The following is a 23,775-nucleotide window of genomic DNA, read 5'->3' as shown; positions in this document are numbered from 1 at the left end:
TAAATAGTGATTTAATCAAAACTACACTAAGCAGCCCAGTAAGTGACACATCACTGTAATCAGGGTCTTTGCCCCTATGTTATGCCGCTCTCAGATTATTTGGCAAAAATCTGGTGACAGATTCCTTTTAAGGCATTCACCCCCTATGGTAGGTGCCTGGGCAACGTAGTCTAATCTTAGAGGCCCATTGTCAGGTCCCTTACCCTTGTGGTGCTGCTGTCTGTATCCTAGTACTTGCTGCTGCACCTATCCAACCAGCTGTACCTGCCATACCCGCTACAACTGTACCCGCTGTTCCCTCCATGCCTGCTGTACCAACCGTACCTGCTGCACCAGTCCACTCCTGCTGCCAAGTCTGTATCAGCCGTTCCGGCTGCACCAGTCCATACTAGAGACTGTCCGTATCCATACTGATAAGGCTTGCTGTCGTAGTACCATGTCTCCTTAAAAAGCATCTGGTGGCTACAGTCAGCCAAACCCAACCTCACCGTCAGAGGCTTTGGTGAATACCTGGTGTGCGCCTAGTCACGCCCCTCAGGTGAACCAATGCTGCAGCTCAGAGTGTACATTCCCGCTTGCACCTGGTAGCATTACAAACAACCACTCACATCAGCAATCCTGATGAATCCTCACAGCGTGTGGTGTGAACACTGTCAGGATTTAGAAATCTGTAGTCCTATAGAGTAATTGCAGACTTTATCAAGAAATTGGATAACCCCTTTAACTTTTGATTATACTGGAATTAAGCTTTTTTTTTGTCTTTTTCTTTTCTTTCTGCAACCCTCGTATAGTCAATATATGCAGTAAAAAAAAAAATGGAGAAGGACAATAAATTGTAACAAAAGCTCAATTGTAAAATGTGAATATACTGTTCAGTTGTGTTAGGTCTGCTAATCAGCTAAAGTGGCATCCTGACAGCAGACACTGATAGTATACCCTACAGATAAGCCATTATAGAAGTTGGCCACTACTTTATCGTTGATGGGCTATCCTTACTATAAGTCATCAATAGCTGATCAACCGGGGTCCAACACCCAGCACACCTGCCATTCAGCTGTTTCTGGTGATTGCAGTAGCAGCAGGTGACCGTAAATTCTCAATTTCGGAACTGCCCCGTCAACTGATAGTGGCCGCCCCACGTCATGGACATCCGCCTCTTATCAATTTGAATGGGAGGCAGATGTGCAGTACCTGGCCGTGGCCACTATCAGAAGACAGGGCAGCTCTGGAACTCAGAATTTCCGTCCCGCCACTGCTGTCGTCATCAGCACGGTTGATTTGTGGAGGTGCGGGGTGTCGGATCCCGTCCAATCAGTCATTAATGACCTATCCTATAGATAGGCCATCAATGTTAAAGTAGTGGTCATCCTCGTTAATGTCTGTCTCTAGAATGCTCCTTTAACGATGTACAGTGGAGTGCTATGAGCGCCTGCTGGAAATAACGATATGCCTAAGGTTTGTTCAAAACCTGTGGTGGATTTTCCTGACAAAGGGTGTAGTCTCGTACAGACAGTTGGCATACGGTGGGATGTGATAACACTTCTGTGCTCTTAATATACAGCAGTAGAAATTGTAACGTACGTCATGCTTTCACTTCCGTTGCCTCCCAAGGTGCGCTTTGTGAAGCCGGTGTTGCCTGGGCAAACGTTACAAACAGAAATGTGGAAAGAAGGCAACAGAATTCACCTTCAGGCTAAGGTCAGTACTCCTATTGGTGATGTGACTGTGTTTTTCTCAAGGCAGATCATTGGTCTATGAATACGCATTTATATCTAGTGTTGAGCTATAAGCTGGCATATTGAGATGAATGTGTAGATGTTCCATAACCTTTTGTTTGGCGCTATTTTAGTGCTGCCCCAACAAAAGACGTCCTTAATTTAGGTAAAGCGAAGGCAAATGAGTTTAAATCTTTAGCTTCTAGTATGATCCTGCAAAGCATAGACACATTATATCCATACAATGATACAGGTTAACGTGAGAGATACATGTGGCTGAAGGCCTCAGTGCTTCATATAATGAGCACATCTCCTATACAATGGAGTATTTATTACATGTTGCAAGTGTTGAGGAAAGAATTAAGCTGCTTTGTTGACACCATAAAGCTGATATAACCTTCCATTTCTGCCGAGACACTTAGACAGTGTTTCGGGGTGAAGCCTCTTTTTTAGGTTTTGTCTGTAAATACTCTCCTTGTGTACACTTAGGCTATGTGCGCACGTTGCGTTTTTTTCCCGCGTTAATGCTGCGTTTTGAACTGAAGCGTTTCACTGCCAAATTGCATGCATTCTGCTTCCCCAGCAAAGTCTATGAGAAGTCCGAAAATTCAATGCGCTTGCTGCGTTTTTAAACGCAGCGTTTTGGATGCCAAAAATCGCAGCGGAAAAAAAAAGCAGTGTGTCACTTCTTTTGTGCATTGTAGCTGCGTTCTCCACCCATTGAAATCAATGATGTGGGTCAAAATGCACTTGGACTGCATTTTTGTTGCGTTCCACATGCTTTTGTGACAAGCAAAACACAGGTCTTTTAAGTCTCTCTCTGTGGATGTCAGTCAACTCCCTCTCTCTGTCTGTCGGTCTCTCTCTCTGTCTGACCCTCTCTCTGTCCGTCGGTCGGTCTCTCCCGTCTCTCATACTCACCGATCCACAATCACGGGCGAGGCGCTGCACGGCTGTCACAAAGCTCCAGTGGCTTTTCCTCTTTTGAAAATGCCGTCCGCTCATAATTCAATCTCGTATTCCCTGCTTTCCCTGCCCACCGGTGCCTATGATTAGTTGCAGTCAGACACGCTCCCATGCTGAGTGACAGCTGTCTCACTGCAACCAATCACAGCTGCCTGTGGTGGGCGGGTCTATATCGTGCAGTAAAATAAATAAATAATTAAAAAAAAAACGACGTGCGGTCCCCTCCCAATTTTGATACCAGCCAGGGTAAAGCCACACGGCTGAAGGCTGGTATTTTCAGGATGGGGAGCTCCACGTTATGGGGAGCCCCCCAGCCTAACAATATCAGCCAGCAGCCGCCCGGAATTGCCGCATCCATTAGATGCGATAGTCCCGGGACTCTACCGGGCTCATCCTTAATTGCCCTGGTGTGATGGCAATCGAGGTAATAAGGAGTTAATGGCAGCAGCCCATAGCTGCCATTAAGTCCTAGGTTAATCATGGCAGGCATCTCCCCGAAATACCTTCCATGATTAACCTGTAAGTTAAAGAAAATAAACACACACACCTGAAAAAATCCTATATTTGGAATAAAAGACAAAAAAAACCCACCCTCTTTCACCACTTTATTAACTCCCAAATACCCATCCAGGTCCGGTGTAATCCACACGACGTCCCACGACGCTCTTAGCTCTGCTACATGAAGCTGACAGGAGCGGTCACAGACCAGACCGCTCTTTGTCAGATCCACGCAGCAACTGAAGTGAGCCGCATGATCAGCGATGACGTCAGTCAGGTTACCCGCGGCCACCGCTGCATCCTCCAATTGTGACAGCAAGTCGCCCGAGTGACTGAAGTGAGCTGCGCGATCAGCGATCACAGGTGAGTTGCGGTCTCTTGGTGGAGGACTCCAGCTGGCCGCGGGTAACCTGAGTGACAGCAGCGCTGATCGTGCTGCTCGCTTCAGGGGATTAGCGGTCACCGGTGAGTCCTCAGAGCTCAATGCCGTGGGACCGCACTGCAAAAAATGCATCCAAAATGCATGCAAAAAAACATGCAAAATGCATCCAAGATGCATTTTTTTGACAAATGCAGTGTTTACAGTTCTGAGGGTGCGTTCTTTTCCGCACTGCTCAGAACGCAACGTGCGCACATACCCTAAAGGTTATACATGACATAAACCGCTGATTACAGCACATATGGGGCAGTGCGCTAGGGTTTTCAATAGCAAAATGTAAAAGAAAGTATGAAATATTTGCATAACTCAGACCTCATGTACCCCATAGACACTTATAGCCTCAGTATCAGGAGCAGGCGGAAACACTGAATGCAGAGAAAAGGGTCTACATTTCAGGCCTACTTTTTGCATTTTGTGCTCAAAAGGAGGTCAGAACTTAGCTAAGAATATTGCAAAAAAAACAGAATAAGCAAGCGAATAAACCTAGTCTGAAAACAAGGTCACCAAAGGTCATCACAGTATTCCCAATAAAGCCGCAACCTAAAGCTCGGTTATAGAGAATAATACTTATGACCAACTTGATTCTTTGTGCACACGACCAGGAAAGATGAATTTTAGCAGAGTGATAGCACAGACCTTATTTCATTTTAACATGTTAAATGCCAGTTTGATCCAAGACGGTTCATTTCAGACTTAAAGCACAGAACATCATTTTACACCAAATCGATCAATGTGTATACACACTTGCACATTTAGAGAACAAATCATTAAAGATGTCTCAAAGACATTTGACCTTTTATACCTCTGAATGATGTCAGTGTTCTCTTGGAAAGGATAAGGCTTATTGATCTCCGGGAGGATTGGAGCAGACTGTCATGAAATGTCAGAGGAAATGACTTCAGCCAAGATAAAGTGACTCCAGATGCTCTTTTTCTTACTTGAGACACCTTGAGGAATGCTAGCTTAGAAAGTTACATGTCCACTTCCGTTTTTCAGGTGAAAGAAACTGGGGAGATTGCCATCGCCGGTGCCTACGTTGACCTTACATCAACTGTTAGTAGTTTGGAGTCCAAAGCTACTGTCCAGGTAGGAAAATGCAGTAACCCACATATGGACTAACATTCTGAGCTGTAATCAATGGGCCGAAATGTAAAAGACACCACCGGATACATTTCTGATGATTTCACTATAAAGGTTCTGGGAGTTTGACGCTGATTCTTTCTATTCTAAATTCACAACAGACATAGATGCAAGCAAAAGAAAAGAAGTGCAATTTAATTCTAACTTGCCGTATTGATTTTTTATTATGTTTACAGGGAAAGCAGCACATCAATACAGCTGTCACTGGTGTTACATTGCTCTCTATGACACAATTTATTTAAAAAGAAAAATAGACGCGTCCGGTAGAAGTCCCCATTGATTCTTGCCGTGTTCCTGTTATCCCTGCTTCTGATTCGCCTTTTCAGCACAATGTTGCAAGATACATGGCTAAAAATTCAATAAACCCGCTGTAGCTTTGTCACGATTAACACAGTAACACGAGTGCTCACTCCAAATAATGCTGATGCAAGAAAACCCCCGCCTCGCTGTGATCGGCCGCATTGCATTGTGTATCATCTTTGTACTTTACACATAATCTTCCCAAATACAAAGTATACAGAGGATATTGGTAATTAGTATAAATAGCCTGGTATTCCCTTCCAGGTGTGAAGGAGTCTGGCTTCTTAAAGGGAACCTGTCTGTTCCCTTATTGCCTCCAACCCAGCAGCATTCTCATGTGTACACCAAAATTCCCTGCCTAGCCAGCCCTGTATAATGCTATTTACTAAAATCAATGTCTAAAAAAATTTTTTATAAAGTGTGCTTTTCTTATGCTAATTGGGCCTTTGACTAGTTGCAGGGGCATTATTTCCCCAGACTATTCAGCCCTCTTTCCCTGTGGGCGTGATAACATTGCAGCATCATTGCGCTTTCTGGAAATATTGCGCATGCGCGCTGCTCATTTTGGCAGCGTCTCTTTGCCTCTTCAACCAGGAGTATGCGTCATGGCTTTAGAGAGGCACACTGCGCATACTGGAAGAACACCTTTTGCACTTCTGGTCATGCGCAGTGCGCCTCTCTGAAGCAGAGACGCGTTTACCTGGCTTCAAGGAGCACTGACATTGCCAAAATGAGCCATGTGCATGCGCAATATTTCCAGGAACTGCGATGACGCTGGCTCGTGGAAATCATGTTATCACGCCCCCAAGGGTGTGACAACATGGAAGGAGGGCTGATTATTCTGGGGAAAGAACGCACCTGAGACTAGTCACAGGACTAATTAATATAGGAACAGTGCACTTTTATATATATTTTTTTTCTTTTTAACACAGTGATTTCAGGCAATAGAATTATACAGGGCTGGTTAGGCAGGGAGATTTGGCATACACATGAGAATGCTGCTGGGTTGGAGGACGAAAGTGGGCCTGACAGGATCCCTTTAAGAACCCAGAATCCTTCACACCGGGAAGTTTTTTCCAGGTGGAGATTAAACTGAGTTTACAGGGAATGTGATTTGTAATTACTTTCAACTACTTGGTAAGAAAGTAAAAAAACAACACAAGCATTGGGGCAGATTTTCTAATCTGCTCCACAATTTACACAGCGAAAACCAGGGTTGGAGGGCAAAAGGGGCCTGACAGGTTCCCTTTAACCAGTAATGCATATCTCTGGGTCAGGACTTTCTGATCATAAAGGTTCAAGGGCTACTCCGGTGCAGTACTCACATAATAGCTTTGGAGGTACTTGAAGTCATTTATTTGGCTTAGACACATCTAGAAAAACTTTCCTTTTGAGTGTAAGTTTTAATAAAAATGTGTCCTATTTTAGTAAAATTATACCGCACACCAAATTTGGGCACCTCTGCCGCCAACAGGTATGGCAGAAAGGAGTGCTGGACAGCATATGTCCAGGGCAAAGCTGCTGAGTGATCGCACCGTTGGGATGCTGTCCACAACACCGGTGATGTCAGAGAGGCCAGTGTTCCCGCACCACTTGTCACCCTTGGGCCCTATGAGCAGATACTGTATGATAATGTGTGTCGAGACTCTAATGTAAAAAAAATGGTAACCTTTCAGCTTACTCCATGTTATTTAGTATTTCATAGGCGTTTTAGAAATTCCCTGTAAAATGCTCTTGTCATACTTTTCTGTTATAAGGTTTTAAACATATTAAATATATACTTTATATAGGACAGAATTACTGGCAAGCAATTCCAGTGTAATCATTCTCATTAGGACATTTAATCTTGTCTGCCTTAAGCAGTAAATCTCCCACTCCAATAACAACTGCAGCCAGACAGTATTTTACTGCATGGAATACATTGTATAATGCCGCACCGGGCTGTATAGTGTAATGGAATTACTAGGTATGACAGGCTGCTCCATGTACACGCCATTGATTTGAGAACCATGAATTTCTGAGAAAAAAAATGATTGTGCCTTTCAGCTTCTCAATAATGAGTATTGCTTTCTTATAAGAAGAATTAATAGCTACAGATATTTTACTTCTACCACACACACTATCAATACACAAACATTTCTGATCTTACTACTAACCATGACAAGTCAGAAGCTTTAAAGGGAATCTGTCACCAGGTGCTGATCACCCTGTGATATATTATCTAATGATCGGCACATCGCAGCACTTGTCACATGAAAGCACCGCACTGTAAAGCCGGCTGAAGGAGGGGGAAGTCTGATCAGAGCGTGCGTGCCCAGACTGCTGTCACTCACAGAGAGGGAGCCCAGCCCCCACCAGTGACGTGTCCTGCTTAGTTTGTTCAATTACGGTTTCCAGACCGGAAGGATCAAAGCTAGAACAGTCAATAAAGGTTTATACACGCCACAGAATGTTCAGCTTTCAGGAGCAGGAGTATATTAGGAAAGTGTTAGTTAGGAATAGTTAGGACAGATGAAAGGGGGTCCCATTATTGGAAAACTCTTTTAAGTTAGATATCTATTTCATAATATATGCAGAATGTATAGTGCAAATTAGTAACAAATCTGCTTTAAACTTTGAGCTGTATAATCCAGTATCTAAGAATTCATTGTAAATGTATTTGTTTCTTTTTGCTTGGATCCAAATAATGTATAGCTCCTCTGATTTGGTCTCTGAAATGGAATCAAATATTCCTTTTCTACATTGCTAAAGTTCTTTTCAATTTCTTCACATAAACCCATTACAAATCTGCTCTACCTAAGTGGGTGTCTATAGAGCAAACCGTGATTCTTTCTACACCAATTGACTAGTTAGTATAGTTAACACCTAAACATTGTGAAGTTATTTGGTGCCTAATCCTTTCATTTCTGTATGACAACATCACAAAGCTGGTGGATTTTAGAGACCGTGCGCTACTCCACCTTCCGTTTGATGCCTCACAAATGCTCAATATGGATTAGGTCTAGAGACATGCTTGGCTAGTCGAGCACCTTTACCTTCAGTTTCTTTAGCAAGACGGTTGCCGTCTTGGAAGTGTGTTTGGGGTCGTTATCATGTTGGAATACTTCCCTACGGCCCAGTTTCTGAAGGGATGGGATCATGCTTTGCTTCAGTATGTCACAGTACATCTTTGCATTCATGGTTACCTCAATGAACTGTAGCCTCCCACAGCCGGTAGCACTCATAAAGCTCCAAACCATGACACTTCCACCACCATGCTTGACTGTAGGCAATATACACTTGTCTTTGTACTCCTCACCTGGTTGGATGCCGCCACACACGCTTGACATGGTCTGAACCAAATAAGTTTTTTTTGGTCTCATCAGACCACAGGACATAGTTCCAGTAATCCATGTCCTTACTCTGCTTGCCTTCAGCAAACTGTTCGCAGACTTTCTTGTGCATCATCTTTGGAAGAGGTTTCCTTCTAAAGAGGGCTTTACACGCTACGATATCGTTAATGAATTATCGTCGGGGTCACGGTGTTTGTGACGCACATCCGGCATCATTAACGATATCGCAGTATGTGACACTTATGAGCGACCTTAAACGATCGCAAAAGCGGTCAAAATCTTTTGTCGCGGAGAGGTCATCCTGAAACAAAAAATAGTTTTCTGCTTATTAGCGATGTTGTTCGTCGTTCCTGCGGCACCACACATCGCTGTGTGTGACACCGCAGGAGCGACGAACATCTCCTTACCTGCCTCCACCGGCAATGCGAAAGGAAGGAGGTGGGCGGGATGTTACGTCCCGCTCATCTCCGCCCCTCTGCTTCTATTGGACGGCTGCCGTGTGACGTTGCTGTGACGCCGCATGAACCGCCCCCATAGTAAGGAGGCGGATCGCTGGCCAGAGCGGCGTCGCAGGGCAGGTAAGTGCGTGTGACTGGGTTAAGCGAGGTTGTGCGGCACAGGCAGCCATTTTGCCCCTGTCTCACAACCGACAGGGGCGGGTACGATCGCTTGCGAGATCGCACCATGTAAAGCCTGCTTAAGACTACAGCCATGCAGACCAATTTAATATGGTGTATGGTGTGAGCACTCACTGGCTGGACTCCCACCCCTTTAATCTCTGCAGCAATCCTACATCTATTGTAACAAGACAACCTCTGGATAGCACGCAGAGCACATGCACTCAATTTCTTTGGTTGACCATAGTGAGGGTTGTTCTGAGTGGAACCTGCCTTGTCAAACCGCTGTATGGTTTGGCTTAGTTTCAGGGTGTTGGTAATCTTATAGCCTAGGCCATCTTTATGTAGAACAACAATTCTTTTTGTCAGATCCTTGAAGAATTCATTGCCATGGGATGCCATGTTGAATTTTCAGTGACCAGTATGTGAGAGTGTGTGAGCAATAATTCCAAATTAACACACCTGCTCTCCATTCACCTGAGACCTTGTAACACTAATGAGTCACATGACACTGGGAGCGAAAATGGCTAAATTGGCCAATTTTACTTAGGGGTGTACTCACTTTTGTTACCAGACAATAGTGGTTGTGTGTACGGTTATTTAGAGAGCACACCAAATGTACACAGTTATACAAGCTGTACACTGACTACTTTACATTGTATCAATCTCATATCTTCAGTGTTCTCCCATGAATAGATATCATAAAATACAGTGGAACCTTGGATTAAGAGTAACTTGGTTTGAGAGCGTTTTGCAAGACAAGCAAAGCTTTTTACAAATTTGTAGCTTGGTTTAAGAGCAACGATTCGCAATAAGAGCAAATACTCACCGTGCACACTTCCAGTTCTGTCCTTTCACCACACTCTGACCCGCTCTGGAGGTAATTTTCTGTACCTATGTACTGTATACCATCGTATAGTACAGTATATACTATATAGCATGTCTATCAATTTGCATTTGTGGATACATTATTGTACTTTCTTTCTGCTAACCAGTGCAGCACATTGCTTATACTGCACGTCTCCCACACCAACAATTCTATAGGAAGCTAATGTTCAGTTTAATTTGTTTTTTTTTTACTGTACAGTATTTTGTATTAGTGTACTGTAATATATGAATACAGTTCATTATTTTGTATTACTATAATAAGTTTGTATAAATACAGTAAATATTTTTGGGTTGTGGAACGAATGGTCTACATTTCAATTATTTCCTATGGGAAATTTCACTTTGATATAAGAGTAACTTGCTTTAAGAGCACACTCCCGGAACCAATTATGCTCGTAATCGAAGGTTCCACTGTATTTATAAAAATGTGAGGGGTGCACTCACTTTTGTGATGTACTGTATAAACAACCTGATCTAAAATGTTTAGATAAAACTGGATCCAATTTCTTACTTTACATGATGTGAGACTGTGACCGGGGTTGTCTATGACGGCCGGTATGTCTCGCCCCGGTTGTGCTCACTCCATGATAGAAAGTAAATCCATTATAGGGTTAATGCTGTTTCCCTACAGGCTGAAGGAAGGGTTAAATAGAATCAGGAACAAGGGCAGGTGTGCCGGGTGTGAGGGAGTGAACAGAACTCCCTGAGTTTTCTGCTGGAGAGGCACATGTATTGTGTTATGGACTTTTGTTTGGACATTAAAACCGTGTGCTGTGAACCTTAATGCCTGGATCCTGTGTCTTCTGCCGCGCAGCCGACCGTGCTACCTCACACATGGTGGAGAATGCGGGCATGACAGCCGGTGAGGTGTAGCATCCATCCCTGGTGACCCAGCTGCGCATGTCCTGGATTCGAGCGGCTATACTACAGCCCAAACCCGGCGACGCCATGGAGGACATACTAAAGCATTTGGCTCAGGCTAATGCACAGCAGCAACAGGCTAATGCACAGCAACAACAGGCTAATGCACAGCAACAACAGACCAATGCACACCTGCTCCAATCCTTGCAAGTGCAGGAAAAAAAATTCCAAGAACAGATGGATCAGGCCAATGCACGTCAGCAGCAATCCTTGCAAGTGCAGGACAAAAGGCACCAAGAACAGATGGAGCAGGCCAATGCACGTCAGCAGCAAGCCTTGCAATTGCAGGAAAAAAGGCACCAAGAACAGATGGTTCTCCTGGCCAAGTCGATCCGTGCCGGACCGGCAGCAACAACCCCGGGACCGGGTGACGACGGCAGCGTCCGGAAAGTGGTGAGACAAGCATTGCAAAAGATGACCCCGGGTGATGATGTGGAAGCGTTCCTGGCGGTGTTTGAGCGGGTGGCCGAGCGGGAAAAGCTGCCGACCCCGCAGTGGGCTGAGGTATTGTCGCCCTATCTGACGGGGGAACCCCAAAAAGCGTACCTGGACCTCTGTGCCGAGGACGCCATTGACTATGTGACCCTGAAAGCCGAAATACTGGCTCGGTTGGGGGTGAATACCTATGTACGGGCTCAGCGGGTAAATCAGTGGTTCTATGAGGAAGCCAAACCCGTACGCTCCCAGGCCTATGACTTGTTGCATCTTGTAAAAAAGTGGTTGCAGCCTGACACTCTGAGCCCGGCGCAAATGGTGGAAAGGGTAGTAGTGGATCGTTTTGTGCGCACTTTACCAGTCACCGTTCAACGGTGGGTCGGACAGGGTGACCCGAGTACCCTGGACCAATTAGTGTCCCTGGTAGAGCGGCATGTGGCTACGCAGGACTTGATACGGGACACTGAGACTTTGCGTACCGCCCGTCGGTCCGGCCCCTCCAAGCCTAGGGCCAAGGACCCACCGCTGACAACGGTACAGGAGTCCCCTACCGTCCCGTCTGAGGCCGCGGCCGCCATTCCTGAGGTCCGGAAGGTTCTGTACCCTAAACGACAACCCGTCAAGGGGGTTTCCGTCCCCATTAGATGTTGGCGGTGCCAGCGGGTGGGACATATGGAAGCCCAGTGTCCACTCACCACGGAGCCCATGGATTGTGGGGTTACCCGGCGGGGTTCAATGTATGCTCAGGTGGTGTGTACCGCTGACCTGGTCTCCCCAGAGACGGAGCCCCACTTGTGCCAAATACAGGTGAATGGATGTCCGGTTACAGGATTGTTGGATTCCGGAAGCTTAGTGACCCTTGTGCGATCCACCTTGAGAGCTAAAGTAAAGGCCACAGGACGCACCGTGGGGGTGGTTTGCATACATGGGGACCGCCACTGCTATCCCACGGGGATTGTCACCATCACAGCACCTTGCGGTCAGGTGCAACATGAGGTGGGACTTCTTAACACTCTTCCTTATGACGTGATCCTAGGAAGGGATCTGCCCTATTTTTGGACTTTATGGAGGGGACCCCCTAAGTCCCCTCAGATATTGGTCGGTCCGGGACCTGAGCCCTACAATCCTGAATCCGGGACACCTGCCGTAGGGGTCACCCTGATAGGGACAGAGTGTGAACCCGATAGGTCGCCCCTAGAGGTATTGGCAGGAGAGGCTGAGACGGTCGAGCCCATCCCGGAGTTGGAGGCGTCCCCGGATACGTTTGGGACAGCCCAACTCCAGGACCCTACGTTAATACATGCCCGGAGTCGGGTGACAGTAGTTGACGGGGTGGCACAGCTGCCCGGTGCCCAGGTAAGGTACCCCCATTTCGCTCTTAAGCAGGATTTACTCTACCGTGTAGATGAAATACGGGGCGTAGGGGTAGAACAGTTGGTGGTGCCCCAGCCGCATCGCCGGCGGGTCCTCGACTTGGCTCATAAACACCTGATGAGTGGCCACCTAGGGGTCAAGAAAACGCAGGAGCGAATATTGCAAAGGTTCTATTGGCCCGGGGTCTTTGGGGAGGTAAAACGGTTCTGCGAAACCTGCCCGGAGTGTCAGCTTACTGCACCCCTGACCCATTTTCGCAGTCCGTTGGTACCGTTACCCATTATAGAAGTCCCTTTTGAACGGATAGGGATGGATCTGGTGGGGCCCCTCGTAAAGTCCGCTCGAGGGCACCAACACATCCTAGTGATCGTTGACTATGCCACCCGGTATCCCGAGGCGATACCTCTCAGACATACTGCAGCAAAGCTTATAGCTCGGGAGTTGTTTGCTGTGTTCTGCCGGGTGGGATTGCCCAAGGAGATCCTTACGGATCAGGGGACCCCATTCATGTCTAAAGTGACCAAAGAGCTATGCCGGCTACTCCAGATCAAGCAGTTGCGTACGTCTGTGTATCATCCTCAAACAGACGGTTTAGTCGAGCGTTTCAATAAAACCCTGAAAACCATGCTAAGAAGGGTGATTTCAAAAGACGGGAAAGACTGGGATATGATGCTTCCCTATTTGATGTTTGCCATCCGAGAGGTGCCAAAGGCATCCACGGGGTTTTCGCCTTTTGAATTGTTATACGGGCGACATCCCCGGGGATTGTTGGACCTGGCAAAGGAAACATGGGAACAAGAGCCCACCCCCCATAAAAGTGTGATTGAACACATTTTGGGTATGCAGAACTGCATAAGCGCGGTCATGCCAATTGTGAAGGAGCATTTACAGGAGGCTCAGGCCGCGCAAAGCGGCCGCTACAATAGACAAGCCACCGTGCGGACCTTTAAACCCGGGGATCGGGTGTTGGTATTGATCCCCACGGCGGAGAGCAAATTCCTGGCTCAGTGGCAAGGCCCCTACGAGATAAAGGAAAGAGTAGGGGTGGTTAACTATAAAGTATTGCAGCCCGGTAGGCGGAAACCTGAACAAATATACCATGTCAACCTATTAAAACCTTGGCAGGAACGGGAAAGCCTGATGGCTGTTTTTTCCCCACCTCCCTCCTCTTCGGGTCGTTCACATCCGGCTCCAGCGACCTCCGGAGAGGACGAACCGGAAGTAAGGATTGGAGAAGCCCTCACCAAGCAACAGAGGCGAGAGGCCAGACGGTTGGTTCAGCAGAACCCCGATGTCTTCTCCGAGCTGCCCGGTAGGACCAGTCTGATACGACATGATATTGTCACCGAGCCCCACCTGAAGGTACGCCTGAAGTCATACCGGGTACCGGAGGCTCGACGACAAGCCATATCGGAGGAAGTAAAGACAATGTTACGCCTGGGGGTCATCGAAAAATCCCGGAGTGAATGGGCTAGTCCGATTGTCCTAATACCAAAACCCGATGGCTCCTTAAGGTTCTGCAATGACTTTAGGAGATTGAACGAAATATCCAAGTTCGATCTCTACCCCATGCCCCGGGTGGATGAGCTGATTGATAGGCTGGGACAGGCGCGATATTTTACCACGCTCGACCTGACCAAGGGGTACTGGCAGGTGCCACTAACGGAGTCCGCCAAGGAGAAAACCGCTTTTGTTACGCCGGAGGGTCTCTTCCACTATGTTGTCTTGCCTTTTGGGTTACATGGCGCTCCGGCCACGTTCCAGAGGTTGATGGACTTAGTGCTGGAACCCCACCAGGCGTATGCATCAGCGTACCTGGATGACATCATTATTTACAGCTCCGATTGGCAGACCCACTTGGAACAGGTACAAGCGGTGGTGGACGCGCTTCGAACAGCCGGATTAACAGCCAATCCCAAGAAATGTGCATTGGGACTCACGGAAGCCCGCTACTTGGGCTACGTGATAGAACAAGGAGTGATTAAGCCCCAAATTAACAAGGTTGAGGCGATCCAGAAGTGGCCTAGACCCCTGACCACGAAGCAGGTTAGGGCCTTCCTGGGTATCGTGGGGTACTACAGGAGGTTTGTAAAGGATTTTGCGGGACTATCAGCCCCCTTGACGGACCTTCTCAAAGGCAAAAAGTCCGTCATGGTGCGCTGGACTTCGCAGGCCGAGGACTCCTTCCGGGCCCTGAAGGAGGTCCTGTGCGGACAGCCCGTTCTGGTCAACCCTGATTTCCGGAAGGAGTTCATAGTACAGACTGACGCCTCGGAGATCGGCCTGGGGGCAGTGCTGTCTCAGGTGGTTCAGGGGGAGGAACACCCCGTCACCTTCTTAAGTAGGAAGCTCACCCCTCCCGGAATTATAGCGTAGTGGAGAAGGAGTGCCTGGCGATCAAGTGGGCCTTGGAGTCCCTACGCTATTACCTGCTGGGACGGCAGTTTCGCTTGGTGACGGATCACTCTCCACTGGTCTGGATGAGGTCTGCCAAGGAACGGAATGCCCGGGTTACCCGGTGGTTCCTTTCTCTGCAGAACTTCCGGTTTACGGTTGAACACCGGGCCGGTAGGTTGCAAGGCAACGCCGATGCCTTGTCCCGCGGCCCGTGTTTGATGGCGGGAGTTCAACCCCGCACGCTTGAACTGAGGGGGGGGGGGTATGTGAGACTGTGACCGGGGTTGTCTATGACGGCCGGTATGTCTCGCCCCGGTTGTGCTCACTCCATGATAGAAAGTAAATCCATTATAGGGTTAATGCTGTTTCCCTACAGGCTGAAGGAAGGGTTAAATAGAATCAGGAACAAGGGCAGGTGTGCCGGGTGTGAGGGAGTGAACAGAACTCCCTGAGTTTTCTGCTGGAGAGGCACATGTATTGTGTTATGGACTTTTGTTTGGACATTAAAACCGTGTGCTGTGAACCTTAATGCCTGGATCCCGTGTCTTCTGCCGCGCAGCCGACCGTGCTACCTCACAATGAACACATTTAATGAAAATATCGCATTTTGCTCCTTCTTTGAAAGCTTTTGCTTACGTAATCTGAGGATCCACCATACTCAAATCTTATAAAAAAAAAAAAAGCTGAGATACATATTTAAGTGCAAAGAAAACCTATCGCAAATATTTTTAACTTGTGAACGACAAGTAATGACTTTGATCACTGCTGGACATTAATTATAAAGTACTTCTTGGTTGTTTGCTACCAGCCATATTGGCTAAAATGTTTGCTTTTTCTTCTTCTCTGTAGTTTTATAAATTGGGAAGGACATGAAGTTCACCACACTAAGTGGTGATGCTTTAACATATGCCAATTCTGGAGCCAAATATATAATATCCTTTACTCTATTACTAATAAATGCAGGACTATCTCAGCTGAACCTTTGTTAAATGACACAATTCCAGGGATATCAAAACATGCCCATAAGTTATAGCTAATTTAGGGAAGAAGCTGAAGTCCAATTAGAACCAGTCAGGTCTACACTGATTTGTATTGTCATTAACATTAATGGCTGGCTACTAGTGATGAGTAAGCGTGCTCTACAATGCTCGTTACTCAATCGAGCATCGGGGTATTCGGATACTCGAGGAGTTTGGCCTGGTATGTCGGTGCTCAGATTTTTCGTCCATGAAACAACGACCACAACACCTAGGCTTGCTTCACTGCATGATTTGGGCAGGCACCCTAGGTAGAGCTGGTCAAAGTCTCTGAAATGGTTCTTACTATATGTAATAAACAACATTTTTGGACATGGTGTGACTAAGAAAAAAACCCTGCTCTCCCTCCCAGTGGAAATGCTCTGTTTTTGGCTGGCTATATGTCGGCAGAGACCACAACAGGAAAATCATTGACTTTCCATAGTGCTCTTGACTCGCTTCAAGCTTGTCCAAGCGTCTGACCAGCTCAAATTGAGTAACAAGCATTGTAGTGCTCACCAATCACTGCTGGCTACATTTCAGCATGTGTGATCAATAGGACATTTTTGGCAACCATGGTTGGTTTACTGAACGACAGCCCCATAATTGATTTCCCCACACTTTCAACACCACTCCCCCCTTTTTTTTTTAAACATTTTTTCCTTCCCCTTCCTTTTGGTTAACTTTGTAGAATGTAAAATGAGTGTGTAACTTTACGTATTGTAGACTTTTTCCCATGGTATTTTAAGATATATGCTTATATATTTATATATTAAATGTAATAATATTTCATTGTATTTTTATGTGTCCCAAAATAATCAAGTTGTTTTGATCGTTACTTTGTAGGATGTAGGACTGCAGAGTACCCTGGTCTTTGAAGAAATCAGCCGTCGTATCAAAGATGTTGGGAGTGAACTGGTTAAAAAAGTAAACGCAATCTTCCAGTGGGAGATCACCAAGGATGGAAAATCTGCTGCACTATGGAGTGAGTTCATTTTCCGTTCTCAGATTCACTGTATGACAAAGAACCTACAGTTCATTTGAATTTATATTGTTTGTTTTGTGTACAATTTGTTGTTTATTTTTATTTGAAGTTTATAGACTCCTGGGATTGATATTGGTTCATTTCTGTCCAGTAAATAGATTTTCCCTTCCACCACCAGAGAGAGAGAGGTCCATCCATCAAGGACAGGAAACTCCACTAAAATAAAAAGGTGGCACCTCTACTCCGCATCAGTTCAGTTTCCTGTCTTAGATGGGAGACCTCAAAGCTGGCGGCTTAAGGATGTCCCAGGGCTGAACCGGAGCAGGAAGTGCTGCTTAACTACCATAGCATTGAAGCTCGCCTTTGGAAGAAATTCCCCAGGGCCTCTGTGGCTCTGCAGTGGTGGGCACAGGCATGGAGGATCAGAAGGGGGTCCCCTGCCTGACGTTGCCCTGGGTCTGCTTGCGCGCTCGGCTTCCACCTTCATGTGGGTAGCCTGTGTGAAGCGTGCCAGGTTGAATATCCAGAAGGCCAGCGTCACGCGGGGATGACACGACAGAAGGGACTTTCGGCGCATGCGTGGCCAGCCACAAGATGACATGGCCCACCGTGGGGATCACCAACAGAATTTGGCCTTCTGCACATACGCGGCCAGCTGTGGGAATCCTGAGAAGATCGGAATTATATTTAAAGGGGGCTCTGCTGGGGTAACTGCATCATGCCTCCTCCTATGATCGAGGATCAGCAAAGACAAGGAGAGCAGCAGCAGAGGCGGCAGCAAGCTAGCCCAGGAGGCATTGGAGGCAGTCACTCTAGTATGAGCACCAGCATGACCAGACAGATATCCAGGGGGTCGCCATCATCAGCCCTGTGAGCTTGTTCTGCCTCCAGATCCAGTACCTCCAATTTTCCGTTTTTTTGGCCTGGGCAGTTTACATCATCTGTGTAGTCTGTGAGTATTTGCGAAACTTCTGTGGTAACAGTTTACTTGGTTTTAGGACGTCCAATGGTTCTGTGTCTTCCAATGAAGCGACTGAAAAAAGTAGTCTTTTTTGGACGCACTGTACAATCTGTTTCTCATTAGTCTTCATTGGGGAAAACAATTACCACTACAGGGTGCCTGGTTGGGCGTGTATTAATGTTATTTTTCTCTTTTTGCTATATTGTGATTTATTTTCCTTTATGCCTTATTTATTTGACTGTTGGCTTCTACTGCTTTGTCACTAAACTGAGGAGGCTGGATGCTGGCAGGCAATGTATAGTATGCTGTGGAGGAGACCATTTTTAGTTCTACGCAATATCTGTGTCAGCCTCCAGATGGTAGCAGACTATCCCCATGGTTCGGTGTCCCCCAATGAAGACTAATGAGAAACAGATTTTACGGGAAGTACCAAAATTCTACTTTTTTGTATCCATAGTTGTGTGTATATAATATATAAGATTTATTAAGATATGAACCAGCTTACAATGTGAGACCTAAAAACAACTAAACGCCAGCCAACTGGACAACATTTTGTGGCTACGTTCATGGCACTCTTGTAGTGTTTGTGGTTCCAGAAAGTAGTCCAAATAGAAGTACGATAGCATAACCAGAGCCTAGAATAAATTGCTTATCATAGATAGTCTCATCACATTACTAGAGGTGTCTTTTATATAGGGTTAATATGTGCATCTTTGGGAATTTAGGCATACTTTATTGATCAGACTGCTGCCTTTAGGTACTCATAACAATATCAACCTTATTTTATTTCTGTGTGAAATGTATTCTGTTCAGACTGTGACTGGCACTTCAGTACATCAAATCCAAATATTTTAATCTGTCTGCTTCATTGAGTTTTCATTGTAGCTCAGTGTCCGCAATATGACGAGAGCAAAATAAAGAACATTCGGTACCCCTCATATGTTATCAATTATGATGTCCTTTTGTCTATCTTAGTTTTCAGCAAGTTAACATATTTTCTTTGTGACAACAGAAATATTGTTGTTTTTAATAATCTGCTAATGTTGATAGGTTTAGGCTGCTGTTCTGCAGCTTTTCCCCAGGCTTATTTTTTGGATTAAAAACTCCAAGTAAAATTTTAAGCCTCTGAGGCTTTCTCTGTAAGTGTTTATCGTTATCCTTTGGGTCTCGCTACCAGGCTTGTTCCATTATTGAATTTGTTACTCAGCTGTGTTTCCTTGTCTTTTAATCTATGACTTGTCATCTCAACCCTTGCTCTGTGTGGATTTTCAAGGCACAGCTCCTGACAGCACTAGAAACTCTACAGAGCCTTCAGCTCATTGCTGTCATGGCTGATGAGTCCTGCTTTGGCACACTCTCTGAATGTCCTTGAGCTTGGAGTTGGAGAAGAATGCTAGGAAAAGGAAGGAAGTATTTTTGAGAGAAACTTGTATCATCATTGATTTTTTTTTTTTTCCATTTTGTTTGTTTCCATAACTTCAAAGTTTTTCCATTTTCACATATTACAATTAGAAAGTATTTGGGGAGTGGGGTAGAGTACTACCGGTAGTTCTCCTTAAAAAGACCAACTGTGTATGAAGTCTTCTTGGCAATGCTCCATGGAAGAAAAGTATGCAAATTAGTTATTTTATAAGTAACATTGAGAAGTATGTACTCTATAACTCAGAGTCCTACCCTTTAAAGAGTAGTGCAAAATACTAGGAATAAATAATAAGTAGTGATGAGCGAATACTAAATATTCGGGGTTTTTGTACCGAATACCTAGTACTATTCCACTATTTGTCACGAATAACTAACCTAATTCAAGTCAATAGGGAACCACAGCATTTTTCTTTAAGATTTCACAGAAAATGCTCAGGTTCCCCATTGACTTCCATTAGGTTCATTGTTCCTGACTAGTACCGGAATAGTACTAGGAAATTGGTACGAATAATCCAAACCTGATTATTTAATAGCTGCATTAAATGGACGTTTTTTCCTTTTAGCACCTGAGGGGTTAATGCTTCTCCAGCAAGTCTGCTTAGCTGCGTTCCCTCAGGTGCTGCAAATTACTATTTGACTGGGCCTTTAAGAAGTCCCAGAATCCTCCACACAATGCTGGTTATTCTCATTCTCTGGAGACAGCCTGTGTGTAAGGTCGTCACCCTTTTCTTTCCCTCTGTTATTCTCCTGCAGACAAGGAGTCGTGTCTGCAGGGGTGTTGTTGCCGATAGCAACTTCTTTTTGTTATTTTTTCTCTTTGTTTTCATTTTTGGTGCTGTCTCCTAGAGGCCTCCTGTGTCTCAGGTCATTGGGTCATTAGACCAGGGTCCTAGTAAGAGACAGGATCAGGTCGGAGTGTCACACCTTGCTAGCATTGAGCGTACTCGTGGCTTGAGGGCAAGTCAGGGTTCACACAGGGTCAGAGGAGCCCCTGTCCCTGGGTAGTGGTCCCACTGTGTGTGACACCTGGTCAAACTTGGCCTAACATTAAGAATCTCTGGCTTAATACTAGCTGGTAAAATAAAGCTGGCATTAACCCCTTATTACCCAGCGTGCCACCTGCCACCAGGGCCGCTGAAAGAATTGGATACAGCGCTAGGAGATTGTATCTGGCTGGACACACAAATTGAGTGAAGCCCACGTCGTTTTTTTTCTAAATTATTTCATGAAATTCATTAAATAATTAAAAAAAGGGCTTCCCTATATTTTTGGTTCCTAGCCGGATACAAATAGGCAGCTAGGTGTTTGGGGCAGCCCGTACCTGCCTGCTGTACCTGGCTAGCATACAAAAATATGGCGAAGCCCACATCATTTTTTTTTTTTTAGTTTTTGGGCAAAAAACTGAAAAAAAAGGGCTTCCCTTGATTTTCCATTGCCAGTGAAGGTAACAGCAAGCACTGGGAGTTAGCAGCCAGTAGCTGCTGGGATTACCCTTAGCAATAGAAAAAGCAGCGGGAGCCCACGCATTTTTTAAAATTATTTTTTAAATAACTAAAAGAAAAAAAAAATGTGCTTCCCTGTATTTTGATTACCAGCCAACGTAAAGCCAGGCAGATGGGGGTGGCAGCCTGTAGCCATTCGCTTTATGTGCGGTAAGAATCAAAAATACTGCGGAGCGCTACATCATTTTTTAAAATTATTTATTTTTATACAACTTTAGTGTATAATTATATATATATATATATATATATATATATATACAGTTAGGTCCAGAAATATTTGGACAGTGACACAAGTTTTGTTATTTTAGCTGTTTACAAAAACATGTTCAGAAATACAATTATATATATAATATGGGCTGAAAGTGCACACTCCCAGCTGCAATATGAGAGTTTTCACATCCAAATCTGAGAAAGGGTTTAGGAATCATAGCTCTGTAATGCATAGCCTCATCTTTTTCAAGGGACCAAAAGTAATTGGACAAGGAACTCTAAGGGCTGCAATTAACTCTGAAGGCGTCTCCCTCGTTAACCTGTAATCAATGAAGTAGTTAAAAGGTCTGGGGTTGATTACAGGTGTGTGGTTTTGCATTTGGAAGCTGTTGCTGTGACCAGACAACATGCGGTCTAAGGAACTCTCAATTGAGGTGAAGCAGAACATCCTGAGGCTGAAAAAAAAAGAAAAAATCCATCATAGAGATAGCAGACATGCTTGGAGTAGCAAAATCAACAGTCGGGTACATTCTGAGAAAAAAGGAATTGACTGGTGAGCTTGGGAACTCAAAAAGGCCTGGGCGTCCACGGATGACAACAGTGGTGGATGATCGCCACATACTTTCTTTGGTGAAGAAGAACCCGTTCACAACATCAACTGAAGTCCAGAACACTCTCAGTGAAGTAGGTGTATCTGTCTCTTAAGTCAACAGTAAAGAGAAGACTCCATGAAAGTAAATACAAAGGGTTCACATCTAGATGCAAACCATTCATCAATTCCAAAAATAGACAGGCCAGAGTTAAATTTGCTGAAAAACACCTCATGAAGCCAGCTCAGTTCTGGAAAAGTATTCTATGGACAGATGAGACAAAGATCAACCTGTACCAGAATGATGGGAAGAAAAAAGTTTGGAGAAGAAAGGGAACGGCACATGATCCAAGACACACCACATCCTCTGTAAAACATGGTGGAGGCAACGTGATGGCATGGGCATGCATGGCTTTCAATGGCACTGGGTCACCTGTGTTTATTGATGACATAACAGCAGACAAGAGTAGCCGGATGAATTCTGAAGTGTACCGGGATATACTTTCAGCCCAGATTCAGCCAAATGCCGCAAAGTTGATCGGACGGCGCTTCATAGTACAGATGGACAATGACCCCAAGCATACAGCCAAAGCTACCCAGGAGTTCATGAGTGCAAAAAAGTGGAACATTCTGCAATGGCCAAGTCAATCACCAGATCTTAACCCAATTGAGCATGCATTTCACTTGCTCAAATCCAGACTTAAGACGGAAAGACCCACAAACAAGCAAGACCTGAATGCTGCGGCTGTAAAAGCCTGGCAAAGCATTAAGAAGGAGGAAACCCAGCGTTTGGTGATGTCCATGGGTTCCAGACTTAAGGCAGTGATTGCCTCCAAAGGATTCACAACAAAATATTGAAAATAAAAATATTTTGTTTGGGTTTGGTTTATTTGTCCAATTACTTTTGACCTCCTAAAATGTGGAGTGTTTGTAAAGAAATGTGTACAATTCCTACAATTTCTATCTTATTTTTGTTCAAACCTTCAAATTAAACGTTACAATCTGCACTTGAATTCTGTTGTAAAGGTTTCATTTCAAATCCAATGTGGTGGCATGCAGAGCCCAACTCGCGAAAATTGTGTCACTGTCCAAATATTTCTGGACCTAACTGTGTGTATGTATATATATATATATATATATATATATATATATATATATATATATATATATATATATATATATATATAATATATTATTGAAAGAACAATTTACATTGTACTAAATATATATATACACACATACACATATATATATATATACACACACACATATATATATATATACACACATACACACACAATATATAGTTGTATAAAAATATATAAATTTTAAAAAATGACGTAACACTCCGCGGTATATTTTATTCTCAGCACAGATAAAACGGACGGCTACAGGCTGCCACCCCCATCTGTCTCGTTTTACCTACCTGGCAATCAAAATACAGGGAAGCTCAGTAATTTTTTTTTTTTTATTGAAAAGCATTTTTAAAAAAAAAAAAAAAAAATGTGTGGGCTCCCGCCGTATTTTGATCTCCAGTCAGGTAAAGCCAGGCAGCTGGGGGCTGGGATTCTCGGCAGCCCGCAGCCGCCCCTGGAAATGGCACATTGTTTCTTAGTGCCATTTCCAGCCGCTTTACCTGACTCGTCCAGTGGCCCTGATGGCTGTGGCTTGCTGGGTAATAAAGGGGTTAATACTAGCTTTGTATTCTCAGATGGTTCTAAGCCCGAAATTCATGGTGTCATGCCAAATTAGACATGGCCACCATGAATTTCTAGTAAACAGTACAGAAAAACAAAAAGAAAATAAAGATAATTTTTACTGAACAAGCCATCATCCAGGAGACAAACTAGGTATGACTAATTTCAGCTGTATACAACCTGTATGCCCATATTAATAACTCAAAAAGCTCAAAAGGGTGACAGAATCCCTTTAAAGGGAATCTCTCAGCAGGTTTTTGCTACATCAACTGAGAGCAGCATGATGTAGGCAAAGAGATTCTGAAACTAACCATTTTTAACTTAGAATACTGGGTGCAGCCATTCTGACATTATTTAAGATTTCAGTTTAC

General features: G+C 44.9%; 1 protein-coding gene across 2 annotated transcripts in view; it reads left to right on the top strand.

The window, feature by feature from the left end:
- HSD17B4 (hydroxysteroid 17-beta dehydrogenase 4) overlaps positions 1–23,775 on the top strand; it is a 509,464-nt gene that overhangs the window by 436,539 nt on the left and 49,150 nt on the right. For both annotated transcript variants that reach the window (XM_075324972.1, XM_075324979.1), the window contains exons 20-22: positions 1,612–1,698; positions 4,615–4,704; positions 16,885–17,023. In XM_075324972.1, coding sequence (XP_075181087.1) covers positions 1,612–1,698; positions 4,615–4,704; positions 16,885–17,023 — 316 coding nt within the window. The remainder of the gene's footprint in view (positions 1–1,611; positions 1,699–4,614; positions 4,705–16,884; positions 17,024–23,775) is intronic.

The sequence above is a fragment of the Anomaloglossus baeobatrachus genome, chromosome 1 (assembly GCF_048569485.1).
Source record: "Anomaloglossus baeobatrachus isolate aAnoBae1 chromosome 1, aAnoBae1.hap1, whole genome shotgun sequence".
NCBI classification, from domain to species: domain Eukaryota; kingdom Metazoa; phylum Chordata; class Amphibia; order Anura; family Aromobatidae; genus Anomaloglossus; species Anomaloglossus baeobatrachus.
This window is presented reverse-complemented; position numbering and strand designations above follow the sequence as displayed.